General features: G+C 40.5%; 1 protein-coding gene across 1 annotated transcript in view; it reads left to right on the forward strand.

Annotated features, from left to right (window-relative positions):
- The window catches only part of LOC118431283 (zinc transporter 7-like), an 11,225-nt gene extending 4,039 nt beyond the window's left edge, over positions 1-7,186 (forward strand). Inside the window, 9 exon segments of the mRNA XM_035842399.1 lie at positions 649-762; positions 1,267-1,354; positions 1,819-1,948; positions 2,613-2,726; positions 3,295-3,360; positions 3,998-4,133; positions 4,396-4,486; positions 5,601-5,750; positions 6,605-7,186. Of these exon segments, the coding sequence (XP_035698292.1) occupies positions 649-762; positions 1,267-1,354; positions 1,819-1,948; positions 2,613-2,726; positions 3,295-3,360; positions 3,998-4,133; positions 4,396-4,486; positions 5,601-5,750; positions 6,605-6,652 (937 nt within the window). The 3' untranslated portion in view covers positions 6,653-7,186.
- Positions 7,187-15,954: the final 8,768 nt, after the last annotated feature.

The raw sequence follows: 15,954 nt of genomic DNA on the forward strand, positions 1-15,954 counted from the left end.
AGGAGATACAGACCATCTAAAGATCTACTATCACTCAATTTATGGTTTATCGGTCTAATTTATTCTGAACGTTTCAGAGGTCTTGGACTTGAATAGGTAATCTGGTTAGCTGTACTGGTATTGAATTGTTCTGACTAGTTCATTCTGCTTTTGCTGAAGAAGAGTGATGGATGTCACTCGAAACGTCCAGAAGTAAATATCCGTTTTTTATCCAGTTGTAGAGATTGAATTGTATTTGAATATTGCTTACCTGGATGTCTAACCTTCATAAACGTATGCATTTGTATAGTTAGGGTAAAAATCTGCTCTTCAACAGATCAATCTGCTCAGTGGGGATTAGTACTGGATGCTGCCAAAAAAAAGTGCTTGACGGTTTCCAAAATCATATCCAGTTTTCTTGAATAACTGCTATTTGGGATACGTCGATGTAGGTTAGACATCCAGGTAGTAAAATACGCCAAAAAGTAGTCAAGTACTCAAGCAACTGGTTATGGTTTTGGAAATGGTCAGACGTTTCAGATAGAATCCACTATCCTTCGTCAGTGACACTGAAGTGATTTGGGATATCTTATTTCCTGGATGCTTAACCTACATCAACATAAGAATATAATCACTCCAAGTCAAACCTGGTCTACTTTTATCCCCCAGTCTCGGGCTCATCTCAGACTCATTCCACATGTTCTTCGACTGCACGGCTCTCCTGGCTGGCCTCGCTGCTTCTGTTGTCTCCAGATGGAGATCTACTGAGAACTTTTCTTATGGGTAAGTCTCAAAAGACGGAGAACTTTTCTTTTGGGTAAGTCTCAAGATGGAGAACTTTTCTTATGCGTAAGTCTCAAGATGGGGAACGTTTCTTAGGGGTAAGTCTAAAAATGGGGATCCACCGAGAACTTTCTTATGGGTAAGTCTCAAGATGGAGACCCAACTTTTTTTGGTACAATGCTAAGCTGTCTTCCATCACAAAGGTACACACGGATCAAATTTTCAACCACCACTGTCACCTTCTTCAGGATCAATAGTAATGATCCTGAAGAAGGCATTACATTGGTCGTTGGATATATGATATATGTACACTGTGTAAACAAAAGTTTGTGTTGGAAAGAAAGTTTAACATTGTTCTATGATTACTACCAACACAGATGAGCTTCCATGATAATTTGAGAAGTTCAACTTTTCTCATGGGTAAGTCTCAAGATGGAGGTACACCAAGAAGTTTTCTTATTGGACCATGGTTCTCATGTATGTGTACTTCAACACTTTCTACAGGTTTGTACGAGCTGAAGTTCTGGCAGGCTTCATCAACGGTCTCTTCCTGCTGTTCATCGCCTTCTTCATCTTCTCTGAAGCTGTAGAGGTGAGGTCCATACATTGCAAAAACACTGTTATGATACCCCTGACACATGTAATGATACCAAGTGTGTAGTGAAAGAAGTTTGTTCTTTTCACAATCATATCTTAACCTCTGACCATACAGTGTAAACCTCTAATTGGACCATAAACCTCTAGCCTTTGATCATCAAAACAACTAAGGACAAATAGCTCCCTCTCCAAACCCCAGCGGTAGGTCTCTCGAGACTGTAATCTGGCCGTGCACGCGTGTGATTTGGTTTGCCTATCATTGATTATCAAAGTCACAGCTTGAGTTTCCTTGTACAATTTGGATGAACTGAACTGAAGAAAACTTGTTTATAATTCATTTTGAGTCTTGAGTTCAACATGTATATAGGTGGATGGGCTTTCTTGGAAGTCCCTTTACAAACACTGCAGGGACATCCATTTGTTCTGATGTAATTATAAAGATTTTTATCTCCCCCCCAGAGGATAGTGGAAGTTCCCGAGGTGCACCATGAGCGTCTGATGGTGGTGTCAATCATGGGGTTCGTGGTGAACCTGGTGGGCATCTTCGTGTTCCAGCACGGAGGGGCGGGGCACGGACACTCGCATGGAGGTCAGGACACAACTCCTCAGCAATTAGCTATTATATGTTATAGAACAGTGTGCTTTTGTGGTGTGCTGTATGTTAGAAGCAAGATTTTGTAATGATTTAGGTTGCATTTATTTAGCAAGATTACACATCTGACAAGAAAGTAAGTCGAGGGTTAGGCCATCAGCTAGCTATTATAATTTATGTATAATAGAACAGTGCGCTTTTGATAAGTTCTCTGCGGTATACTGTGAGTTAGAAGCAAGATTTTATACTCATTTAGCACTGCACGAAAAGCCGAATTTCCAGGCATATATGGAACTGCGCATGTCCCGTGAAACCTGGCTTGTGCGGGCGTATGCAGGAATTTGCTGACACAACAGGTCTGATAAGAAAGTAATTAAGACAAGAAGAGCATTTTTTTATTTGATTGCAAGAAATTATAAATAGATGTTTATAATTTTAAATACAACATATAGTAGCCTTTAGACTTAGTGAAATAGGTTGGAGAAATATTCGAATTACATGTATGTCATTTCACCCCAAAAAGATAACAAAACCTGAAAGTGTGCCTTTTTTTGCAAGACAAAGACATCTGAGTATAATGCGTTACGATGTCTGTACAGTGTTTTGGAATGTACATGTACCAAATTATGGCAATGATACTAATTACATGTTCTTCCTGCAGGTGGAGGCCATGGTCACTCCCACGCTAACGGTGGGGTCAGCCACGGTCATGGTCACAGTCACGGGGGTCACGGACATTCCCACAGTCATGGACACGGACACTCCCATGGACTAGGTATGGTCTATCATTTCATCTCTACAAGTTGAAAGGGCATGCTTTCCATGGTGCCTGTTGTCCATGAATCTAGTTTCTCTGTAGGATTGGACATATCAACTGAACTAGAATTAGAATATGTACATCAACTATGACATAATGATTATAATATAAGGTAAAGTAAGTGAAAGTTGAATAGCAATGCTTCAGGTTAAATGCATTAATTGCAATGTAACTGTGCTGTAATTTCTTTGACTAGGCATCATGTTTGAATGCAGAAGTGAGGACGAAACCTATACCCCGGATACACAGTTGTATATGGGATATTCTCTCTGTCAGTCAGTCTATCCAGACTATGACAAAATATTAATGACTTGGGTTATGGGTTAAATGGAACCTTATGATAAGTTGACGCTGCATGGCTATATGGTAATACAGTATAGCTACTAATAACTTCTGTCAGTGCCACTAGGCATCAGAGGATCTATGTCTAAGTAAGTCTACCAATAGCTTTAACCAATTGCAAGTTGAATTTGATAAAATCTGATTTAGATCGAGTCTCCCAACTGATAGTTTGTGTTTTCCCCAGGTTTAGGAGGAGATGACTGCACAGAACCACAACAACCGTCATCATCACAGAACCAGATACTTAAAGGTAAGCAGGCTTTTGGGCAGGCATACGTCCTGGCATCTTTTGCACGTTAAGCCTGAAACTGTTTAAATTAAGGGTAAACAAACATCTCTCTTCACAATTCAGTAATGTAACCCAAAACGCTTGAGTGGCTCCACGAGCCTTGTTTTGCGGTGACCTCTAAGTAAATAAAAAAAAAAAAAAGTCCAAGCTAAAAGCATGAAGGTTAGAGTAATGCAGTACCACAGGACTCAACAAGATGTGCTCAGTGTCATTGACGAAATTCAAAGATAACAGATGTTATGTGCAACGTCTGTGTCTGTGTGGAGCAACAGCTAGAGCTTTGGAATCAGAATCAGTAGGTCCTGAGTTCCATACTCGCCATGCCCCTGCCCCCATGACGGTGGAGTGACGCCTACTGAGCCTCACGGCTAATCACACAGTCTAAAGGTGCCAAAAACACCTTCGGATTTGGTGCTGCAAGTGTGTCAACATCTACACACTTGCCACTAAGATCCGTGATTTTTATGTGCAACGCCTGACTGTTTTTAAAAGCATATCCACTTGCTTGAGTAATTGCTATTTGGCATATCTTATTACCTGGTTGTCTAACCATAACAGTACTTTACTCTTAACTCTGTACTAAATATTTTTTCTCCAGGTGTCTTCCTGCACATCCTTGCCGACACGCTAGGGAGCGTCGGTGTGATCATCTCAGCCTTCCTCATGCAGCAGTTTGGCTGGATGATAGCAGACCCCATCTGTTCCATGATTATAGCTACACTTATAGGAGTTAGGTGGGTGGTTAGGTGATAGCAGACCCCATCTGTTCCATGATTATAGCCACACTTATAGGCGTCAGGTCTGTAACCTACACATTATACAACTTGATTTTTTTTTTAATAGAGAGACTCTTTTTACGCAACCATTGCCGTATATGCTATAAGAAGTAACAAGGAAATAATTAGTTAAATGCTGCTAAGCTATTTCTATCATTTGCTGACAGAAATAGTAAAAGGTAACATTTGATTCTCTAATTGTTGTGCCCCCCTCCCCCAGTACGATCCCGTTGATACGTGACTCCGTCAGCATCCTGATGCAGAGGACACCATACGACCTTGACCATCAACTGCCGGGCTGCTATCAAAGAGTAAGTTTTACAAACAAACAAACAAACTAGTTACTGTACGGTAGTACAACACTGTATGACCATCAGCTGCCCAGCTGCTATCAAATAGTAAGGCTTACAAACAAACAAACAAATAAACTTACTAGTAGTACAACACTGTACGACCATCAGCTGCCAGGCTGCTATCCAAGAGTGAGTCTTACAAACAAACAAACAAACAAACATACTAGTAGTATAACACTGTATGACCATCAACTGCCTGGCTGCTTTCAAGTTAAGTGGAACTTAATTATAGAAGAAAAATAAAATTCCTAATTCTTTCTTAGGAAGTCATGGGGAGACTGGCAAAATGGGAGAAAATGCAATTTTATCCCTGATAGTCTGCAAAAAGATGTGTTTTTTTTCATGAAACAGAATAAAGTATGTAGTCTGTCAATCATAGCCTAAAGATTTCAACCAGCCTATTTTGTCATAGCTTATTAAATACTATTTAGCACTGCATATTATTTAGCCTGGTCGCCATACCATTGAGACCGTAACAGTATCTCTACAGTGCTGGGAGGCTTGCCCGTTCATAAGCACACCTCAGGAATTTCTGCGGAGCAACAGTAGTTAGAAAATCAAAGTGGAAAGATATATGGACACCAATATAGTAGAAATGGGCCAATAAAACGGCTCCTAGCCAACCTGTAAAGGAGGGTTACCAGGCTACTTCAGGGTTGGACAAGTCCACTGGCCTGATTGTCCCGGGCAAGTGAAATTGATGATCGGGCAAGTGCATGTTCTGATTTTCCTTGAGTGAGAGTTTGATATACTTTCCACAGTTATGGCATCAATTATTGGTCAACACAGGAAAATAGAGCCAACAATAAAAGAATTCCTTTGCTAATACATACAACTGTTATATACATTTCGGGCAAGGGAAAAGTTAGTAAAATCTTTGTGTACTTTCCCAAAAGGACAAGTGAATTTTAGAAAACTTGTTAAACCCTGTACTTGTTTTCTTGCCAACCAGTCCCTTCTCTGGTGTTTTTCTGCAAATGACCCAGCAGTGGATCTACCCCAGGTAATTGGAGGGTATGTATGGGGGTTTAACAGTTTTTCCACGTCTAATGGTGCGCATATTTTACTACAGGTAATGGCACTGGAGGGAGTCTACAGTGTACACGAACCCCACTTCTGGACCCTCTGCAGTGATGTCTACATCGGAACAGTCAAGGTCGAGGTTGCCCCAGAAGCAGACGCCAAATATATCCTGAGTGCCACACATAACATCTTCACACAGGTTGGTTTGGTTTTGGTTATACAGTGATTTCTTTTTATCTACAACTTCAACAAGATCCTCCTTTACGCTTGTTCTAGTAGCTCACCAAAGAGCTAATCTTACACTGATAATGACAGGATAAACAAGTAATTTGTGCAAGACATGTGTATAATAAATTTATATACAGGTGCAATGTAACACGGATGGGACCATGGCATAACGTCCCCATAACTCAAGTTTCATGGGCAGGGACAGTGGTTATTTGTAACAGTGGCATGTTACTTGTCTGCTCTGGTGTGTATTGACTCAAATCTAGCAGTCCTTTATGCCTACCTACCTACCTACCTAGTCCCTTGACCTCCAGGTCCTTTATGCACATTGTCTTAAACAAGTATTGTCCTTAATAGATGTTAGCGACCCTGCCTCTAGATGGGCTGTGTCGCTCACCCAACATGCATGCCACTGGAAAGGGTAGCATTATCCTTAGGGCTGGGCATTAAGCCGTGGTCAACTGTTCATTGTGCTTGTCAAAAAGAGCTCGGGGAATTTCCCCTGTACAATGAACCTGTAAATACTGTACATAGCACCTGTCTTCTCTGTCTCAACAAGCAGAAGAATATCTCTTCAGTGAGCTAAACAAGTTAAACATCTCTTTTGCTTTATAGTTTTTTTCTTTTACCAATCCTTCAACAATAACTTACCCTTAGAATTAGACTTAGACTTAGGGGCTCCCGTGTCGTTCGACACATGATGAAGTCAGATTGGCCCAGCAAGCTCTATTGGCAGCCATCCTCCTGTTGAAGTCGATGTATGATCTGTAAGAACAAATCTGAAGTGTACGTTCATGTTTGTGCTGTTTTGTGTCGTGCTTCCAGGTCGGTGTGAGACAACTCTACGTGCAAATCGACAGGGCGGAGATGTGAGGAGGAACGGACCATTACAGAAACAGGGAGGACAGGCTCCTGTTTCCTCCTCCCTGTACGAACAAGTGAAATAGTCTAGTCCTGGTTCAGCTTGATGCAGTCATTGAAGCTTTTATTTTAGACTTTGAGGTAGGATTTTCACCAAAAGTCCTCTATGGTTTGAACCACATTATATATTTTCTGATGATGACATTCTTTGTAGACACTGAATCTGATGTCGGAATGTATGAAAAGTACTTCACCCCCAAAAAAGTGAGAATTTTTTTTGGATTAACTTTCAGTAAAGTTGGTAGAGTATAGAACACAGAAAATCGACCAAAATCATTACACATGACCAGCAAAACTGAGTTACTTTTAGCAATTGTTTAAACCTAAAACATACAATAGGTTCAACTTTTTAAACCTTTATCTGTCAATCTTTACAAGGATGTCATCTCCAGAAACTAGATCATGTGGTTTATTGAAGTTATGTCAATATCTTTTAATCTGAAAAGTGCCCTATGTATAATTATTGTATGATCATAAATGCTGCCATTACTTTTCATTGTACAGTCTGAATTAAATATTATCCATTTCTGTAAATGCAGTCCTTAGGCCACACCAATTTAATTTCTTGGTTCACGGATTTTTTCATAAACAATATGGAGCGAGAGGGCGAAATAAAAATAAAAATTGTAAAATGGTTGGGGTAAAGGTAACGGCTAATCCAAAACATAAAGAAACAAAGTTTTCAGCTTGAAAAAAGTACAAAAACACTATTTTTGTACAGTAACAGCACTTGTACCCACACTTTAAGGAGCTTATAATATAAAGACCAATTTGCTACACTAGAAAGTTGGTGAATGGTTTCATTAATGGTGAAAATTTGCTGAGCAGTAATTTTTATTTTTATTTTTTTCCCCAAAAAATAGGAGCGAGCGAATCCGTGAACCAAGAAATTAAATCGGTGTGGCCTTAGAATAGTTTATACATGGCAATAGTTATGACAAATTCCAATAGCATTATGTCATACTTCTGACTGAATTCACTGAAATTAAGATATGAAATGAAGAACTACTTAACATCCAATTTGTTGATTCAGTTTCTTTTTAAAAGGAAAGGGTGACAGATTGAACTGAAAGCATTCTGTGTTCAACACAAGTTGTTTATAGCTAGGAAAAAGTAACCTTACATCCTTATTTATTAGTTTACTGCACATCATTTTAACACAGCGTTTTGTGCTAAGCTACACATTTTTGCTTTTGTTTTTTTGCTGGGAAAACTACAGAAATACAGAATGAAACAGACATAGGAAATGAGTTATCCATTTCATTTACAGAAGTGTTGCAAATTATTTGACAGGAAGAAGGTATGGTGTCATGATTTAGATATTACTGTTGATAATGTTGAGAAGTTCCTTGAAGCCATGGATGCAAAAGATCTTACATTCCGACTATGAACTACATGTACACTACTAAGCTGGTCAAACTTGTCAGAATTTTTAAGTCTTCAGAAAGTACATGTCTTATCATGCTACATACATATACAGACACCGATGTTTATTGTTAATTGAAATGTGTTTGCATTATAGCGTTATCAGGGTCTCTACATGACAATATAGCCATCATATATGCGAGCAAACGGACCTTATTGTTGGCCTTGTTGCATTTTATCATTCCTTTATACCAACATGTATGTGGAAGAAGTTATGAGATTTGTGTGGGGTTCTTGGGGACTTGCCAAAACAGATGTACAACTGTATGTTTGGATGTGTTCAACTTGTCACACACTGATAAAGGTACATGTACTTGAAGGGGCAAGTGAGTGTGTGGTGGGCACATGGGCCATGGATATGGAATGTGGAACAAAGTTAAGTAATTATGCCATAGTTGTAGTTAACACCACGAAAGGAAGTTGTTAAAATTGAAGGTAGATGGATGCAGTACTTTCCATGTGTGTGAGTCACAGGAACTGTTGAATGCTTTACCCCTGTCATGATGTCTTTATGTGTTAGGTTAAACCAAAAGTACAAAGGGGAGGAAAATATGTCAGAAGGAACCTGGAAAAAAATTCCAAACATGTGACTATGTTTTTATCCTGACAGCAGTATTTAGTAAAGTCACCTGTGGAAAATATTGCATTTTTGTGTCATTTACTTCAGCACACATTTTTTTGTTAGACAAAAAAAAAACAAGTATGAAATATATGAATAGGAAATTTATTTTGAGAACATAACATGTCATAATGTACCCACTGTGCATAATGACTTTTAAATATTACAACAATTACCATTCACAATGTCCTGGTTAATAATACATACTCTGGTACCTTTACCAATGGTTCCCAATAAAATGTCTAACATTATATTCCACATACATGTACATGTAGTGCTGCAGTATTCAATACTGTAAATGCATTTAAGTTCGCGGGAATTTAATTTTGCGGTAGCGGGAAATGGGACTTTTCGCGGTGGTTTTAAGTTCGCGGTAAAGTGGTCACCACGAAAACCGCGAACATTAATCCACCACGAATATTTCTACATTTACAGTATCACATTAAAGCTTGCCTCACAGTATTAACTTCAAAGACTTGACAATATTCTGTGCCATACAGGGCTTTAGCCAGCTCGAGATTTTTTTCCGTCAGCCAATTCCCATTGACGGAAAATTCTTGTCAAGAATCTTTTTTTTTCCGTCATCGCGTAAAAATTTCCGTCATTGACTGCAAAAATGTCTACCTCGTCCGATATAAATGTTGTCATTGGGAGAAAATATGACACCACGCTGACGTTTTGTAATAATGTGAACAGTAAAACATCGTTTCTTTGCGTTTTCCCCGCAAAATCACGGCGCTAAAATCAACTCGCGGGGTATGCAAATCTAACATTACATATTCTCAATACGCACTGTTGATTGGTTGATCGTAACATCTAGAGGGGCGTCTCCTCAGATCCCGCGCTCTGATTGGTAAAGCTATGGATACCGACCCACGATGCACCGCGCGCACCAGCGTTCAAATATTTTATTTGTTTGAACATGTTAACGTTACATTTGTAAAGGCAGGAGAACGCTATATTTTTCTATTACACGACAATTTTCTAATTAGGAACACAATTACTCAAAGACTCTTTTGAGAAAACATGCATTCATATACTGATTTATGGTGCATTGGGGGGAATTTTGGCGTTCAATTAACCCGGAAGTGTGCCAACAACAACGTGGCGTGGGTATCTCATCTGTGTCGCTGCAAAATTAGCGTTTTCTCGTCAAAACAAAAACAAAATTCCCGCTGAAGAGAACCGTGCAACATTTTAGATCCTAAAGAATATGTTTTTGATCAAACTATTTGTGGATAGCATGATGTGCCGGTTCTTTTAGTTGCGACTGGCACCTTGCGTTGTCGCAAGCGGCGCGGCTGGGCGAGCGAAAATAATTTGTACGGCCGCCAGCCCCGGCACGCTAGCGTACAAGTTAGGTTTTGATGAGTGTCAAGATTCCAAACAACAAAGTTCGTAGAATGCACTGTTCTAGGAGTGAGACCTTGAAAAACGGGTTTTTAATGAGATTATCGTATGCGAAAGGGTGCCGACACACAATCGTCTACAATCATGACAATAGCAAAACAAACAGTGTGTGGCTTTCCGACAATGGGCTGTCCGGGCGTCCCCAAGCCGTAGCTTCCCTCTTTTCAACTTGGCCTCCTTGCTTCAATCAACGATTTTTTTCCGTCAAGGTTGACGGAATGGTTGAAATTTTTTTCCGTCACACGCAGCAAATTTCCGTCAATTGACGGAAAAACGGACGCTGGCTAAAGCCCTGGTGCCATATATAGTGTAATACATTGTGTACATAGTCCACATGCTTTTAACTATAGCTACACATAACAACAGAAAGAATTGGTCAACTTACAATGTAATAATATACTTGCCAACACATTCAAATATTCTGTAAAACACTCGTGACAAAACTGAATTTGACAGATTCTAATAAAGTCTAACGTAATACCCATGATGAAACCAATGATAAATTTCTAAATCTTCTCAAATTCTGTCCTGAACATATATGCAGCAGTGTATCAAGATGCATGGTTTATTCGGATTTTTCTGTCGAATTCAAACCTCACGTTTTCCCATTGATTTTTCCATTACAAACATTGTACACAACAAGGCACATGTTATGCCAAAAAAAAAAACAATTACTCACTAAAGCAACTAGATATGTTTATGGATTTCCTCAACTATTTTTGGCGTATCCTATTTCGTGGATATCAAATCCTCATTGACGTAAGGCAAAATTTGTGTTTTAATAACCTGGCAAAACGCCACTTCATGCTCAGGCAAAATCCACACTCGAATCCTAACAAAGAGACTTCCAACTGCTCGTAAAAATATGTGTATGCGCATGGCATTCTTGCTTTACAATATTGTATAAGCACAACCTAAAGAACCTTACTATATGAATAATTGCAGACCTGATAACGTTATTCACGAATATTGTAAGCAATCAGGCTTTAATACCATAGAAATACGCATCAACGCTCTCAAAATTGTGAAAATATCTTTCTTTGATCTCATGAGTATCTACGTGTTGGGATAATTTGATTTCAGGAATGCGACTCCTTGTGCAGGTCGGCCACTCGCCGTAGCCATGGCGACTGTTACCATGGTGACCGAGCGCGTAGGCTAGAGGATGCAGCATCCCTTCTTCTCGACGTACGGGTTCTTGGAGTTGGGGACGCCGACCACGAGCGGATCGGTGTTCTGGCGTTGCTCCACGTATTTCTGTAGATCCGCCGCACAGACGGACACCTGGTGTGGGTTTGGAAAACAGAGTCTTCAATAGTAGTAGAATCTACAGCTGCAAACTAGCTGAAAAATTGTGCAAATTTGTCTAAAAGTACCAAATTTTGTAGCCTCTACCAGGCTTCGTGGATCTGTGGTCTAATTGTAGAAATTGGACAAATTGAGCCAATAGTACGCCCGGTAAAGGCTACAGATTTTGCACACATGCAGTTGAATGTACGGTTAACAAAAATAGATATGGAGGCATCTCAAGTTCTGCCCAGAATTGATTTTATAGCATTTTGGGGGCATTTTAAGACCTCACAGATCGCCTCTGTAAGTAAACGGTTATCCGAATCTTACGTTGTCTGTATAACCCAGACGGACACCTGGTGTTTGTTGGAAACAGAACCTTCAGTAAGATCTCACGGATAGTACATGTACGTACGCTCGTTCTCATTGAAATGTCGAAAATGGCATTTTTTTGGTCGAAAAATAAATCGGCTTTATTTTCACTGAAAAATACTTGGTTGTTTGGGAAAATTCCTCTTTTAACCATAGCCAAAAAATGGCAACTTATTATCTTCGGTCCCATTGGTAATGCATTACAGGGCATGTAACAAACGTTACCGGTAACGTTTGTTACAACAGTTGACTTTACCCCGTTTTCTTCGAAAGGACTTACCTTATTGACTACATCATTTAGGTATAAGTGGATGTTTCTAGGGACATTTGAAAAGTGGGCAGCTTTTTTTTACATCGGGTCAAATAGAAAGCTTAGACAGCGTCGAACAATGGTAACGTTTGTTACAGTCATTTCTGTACAGCATTTTGTTAAGCAATGTGGGATACAAATGACAGTCAACAACCCTTTCTTGTTTCTTTAGAAAGCCAGAAAAACTGTACAGCGTCACAAAAACGGCCATTTCTAGTCTTATACGTGCATTATATAACCGTGGCAACCATCCTACTCAAGTGGTGGTAACGTTTGTTACAGAATCTGGCGACAGGCATAAACCACCTCATACAGCCTCCAAGATCAGTGACAAGAGCGATCTGACGTGATCGGGTAGAGGGTCTGGATAGCTGGTTTCACCTGGCTAACAATCATTCTGGGAACTGAAGTCACATTTTTTGCTACTACTAGTATTTGAATTCTTCGTTTTTTCTCAGGCGACAGCCATTTTTTAGGGTGTGAAATCCCACCCGTGGCTACAATAATCTTCTAACCCATCAACCTATACGAATGTTGTTGTGCATCTTTTGTAAAACATTACAGGGGTTGTGGAAAAATGAAGGAACCAGTGATGTTGTCTATAATTTGCTCCATATCAAGGCGTAAAGTCAGGCGACAGCATTTCGACATTTAAATGAGAACGAGCCACGTAGTCTCTACCAGACTCCCGCCTGGCCGAATGGTAATAGGGCTGTTTGGCCAAGTTTGGAATAAAAGTCTAGTAGGAGTTGATTGGTCTAGGAGTGAACTGACCGGCTGAGGGATAGCCGGATAGACTGCAAAAAGACTCACTGAAAACTCATAGTGACATTTTGTCCGTGTTTGGCCAAATTCTTCTCTTTTTTATCCAGCTGACACGTATGCATGGAGACTAGATAGTACGACTGCTAGCCTCGCTAGTAAATACGGATCGTCTCCATATCGAATTGTTATAAAGTTGTCTGTATAACCCATGGCCAGTTCGAAAAACAACCCTCTTATTTTGTTTACTACAAGCTTCCCGGTATATATTCCTTCCCCGGTATAAGAACTTTCCCGGCGCAAAACCCGCGATGTGTTGAAAAGGGCGAGAACGAGGCCGATGTAGGAGGCTAGCATTGTTTAACAGCAATGTTCAAACGAATTTTCGACCGCGCCGCACTCGGCGTGTGCAGATTATGTTCGAATTATTCGATGTGATAAAACTTCGAAGCCTGTGTGATACGGCTTGTTATTACCCGGTCCCAAACACCTGTATTGAACGTTTTCGCGGCCCAGGTATGACATAAAAGAACTGATAACAGTTTACAGTACATAACAGAATTAGAAAAGACAGAGACCATTTCCCGTTTGGTGTTCTTGGCCTCATACTGCAGCTGGCTGAGCTCCTCCTGTGCCTCGTACAGGTCCTGTTCCTCTCGGCTCTGGAACATCTCACCGTACGACAGGAGCGCCGCCGTGTTCTCAAGCTCCGCTGGGATAAACAAACAAACAAACAAACAAATAAACAAACAGTCAGTACAGGTCCTGTTCCTCCCGGCTCTGGAACATCTCTCCGTACGACAGGAGCGCCGCCGTGTTCTCAAGCTCCGCTGGGATAAACAAACAAACAAACAAACAAATAAACAAACAGTCAGTACAGGTCCTGTTCCTCCCGGCTCTGGAACATCTCTCCGTACGACAGGAGCGCAGCCGTGTTCTCAAGCTCCGCTGGTAAACAAACAAACAAACAAACAAACAAACAAACAAACAAACAAACAGTCAGTACAGGTCCTGCTCCTCCCTGCTCTGGAACATCTCTCCGTACGACAGGAGCGCAGCCGTGTTCTCAAGCTCCGCTGGGGTAAACAAACAAACAAATAATTATAAACAAACTGTGAAACAGTTAGTCAGTACAGGTCCTGCTCCTCCCGGCTCTGAAACATCTCACCATAGGGCAGGAGCGCCGCCGTGTTCTCAAGCTCCGCTGGTCCAGGAGAAACAGAAAAAACAGCGCTTTGTTAGAACGCGGTCATATAGGTCGTGCGAACGTCGTAAGATTTTGATGCCATAGGATTTTCAAGCATCCACTGAGAAGGATCCAAAACAGCCTGTTGGTCATCAAGACAGATGAGCTTTGTAAGACACGTACATGACTGTCCTCCAAAATGCCTGAAGGTAGCCATCGCACGACCTATGTGACCGCGCCCTTAGGCCTACGTCACATTTTCAAACCGGGACCCGGCCGGGCAGCTTTCGGGAACGAAAAGTATGATATAAAAGTCACCAAACTACACGACGCGTAAAGAGAATAGTCGTGGGCATTATTTGTATTTACTTATACATGTCTATTTTTCGTTTCCACAAACAGCCAGGAAGAGGCCCGGTCCGGAAATGTGACGTACTCAAGTAACTGGATATGATTTTGGTAACGGTCAGACGTTTCAGGTAGCATCCACTATTCGTCAGTAGCTCACTAGTGGAATCTACTCTATCACTGATGAAAGGAGGTGGACGCTATCTTAAAGACCCTTAAACGTCGGACCCTTTTCCAAAACCATATCCAGGTGCTTTAGTAACTGCTATTTGCCTTATCTTATTACCTGTATATCTACCTTTCATTGACGCTATTAGTCATCTTAGTTTTCATGCGTCTGCGCTTCCGTTTGTTTGTAGGGTACAGGTAGGGGATTTACTGGTTTATCGTATTTTGATACTCTCCAAACAGAGATTTATGGGGGCAAATCGTGACCTTTTCCTTATAATTAGTTGTATACCGTTTTTTGTTTGTTTGTCGGCCGGCACCAGCTGACAGGAATATAACAAAAAGGTCACGATTTTCCCCATAAACCTCTGCTTTGCATGGAGACAATTATTTTGATTTATGTTTTCGAATATGGGCGGTACCCATACAAGGAAATAAATGAAGATAAAATGTTATGTTCATATTTGTATTTTAGTGACCAAAATAACGTTTTTCATGCGATGCCATCGGTGCAACGTCCGCCACTTTCGTGTCTTTTATTTTGCATGCTGTGTGGATTGTATCTCAAGCAATAGGACAGCCGGTCTGCCAGAAATGAACAATATCGTTCACTCATGCAGAAACATGCCTGTAACAACATGCAAACATTCCAGTCCGAGCTCCGAATAATCAAAATTGATTGTAAAATATTCAATGACATACATTCTTGCATGCAAAGTGTAGGATTGGAAGAGACAGAGTTCCTGTTACTCATTTCTTGAGCCTTGAGAAATAAAATTTAAGAAAAAAAGATCTTGAAGGAGAGAAAAGTCATTTTAGGCACAAGAATCATTTTCCGAACCCATTTTGCTTGATCCTGTGTGTAGCAAGTTGCCCGTCGAAGGTTCTGGTAGCAATTAGCTGCAGATGTGTCCGGCCCCGCAGCCAGTGGGATATGATAAATGAATGACGCATTACAAAATGAATGACGCATTGCAGACAGTAGGAGGATAATCATGGTAACATTTCTAAAGATCCCGTTCATTCATTGATCTGTAGCAGGAAATGCCACTCAAAGCCTTTTTGAACACTACTGACACAGGACCGTCCGCCAATTAACTCATTTAGAAGAGAATTGGTGTACCTCAAACAATTTTTTCATTGCTGCATCTTTGTGTTCTTTTGTTTGTGTATGATGCATTCACTGAGGTTAAGGGATGGGTTTCTGGGTTGTTCAATTTCTTATTTTTCGTACATTAAGTGCTTGAGTGATGGGATGAAATAAAAACTATAAAGAAGATTTTTTCAAGCAAGCAGGTCTGAGAAACAACAACTGTATTGGCGTGCGTGGCCATTGTAGTGCCGAGATGCTACGTTTTACATTA

Source organism: Branchiostoma floridae, chromosome 15 (genome assembly GCF_000003815.2).
Source record: "Branchiostoma floridae strain S238N-H82 chromosome 15, Bfl_VNyyK, whole genome shotgun sequence".
Taxonomy (NCBI): domain Eukaryota; kingdom Metazoa; phylum Chordata; class Leptocardii; order Amphioxiformes; family Branchiostomatidae; genus Branchiostoma; species Branchiostoma floridae.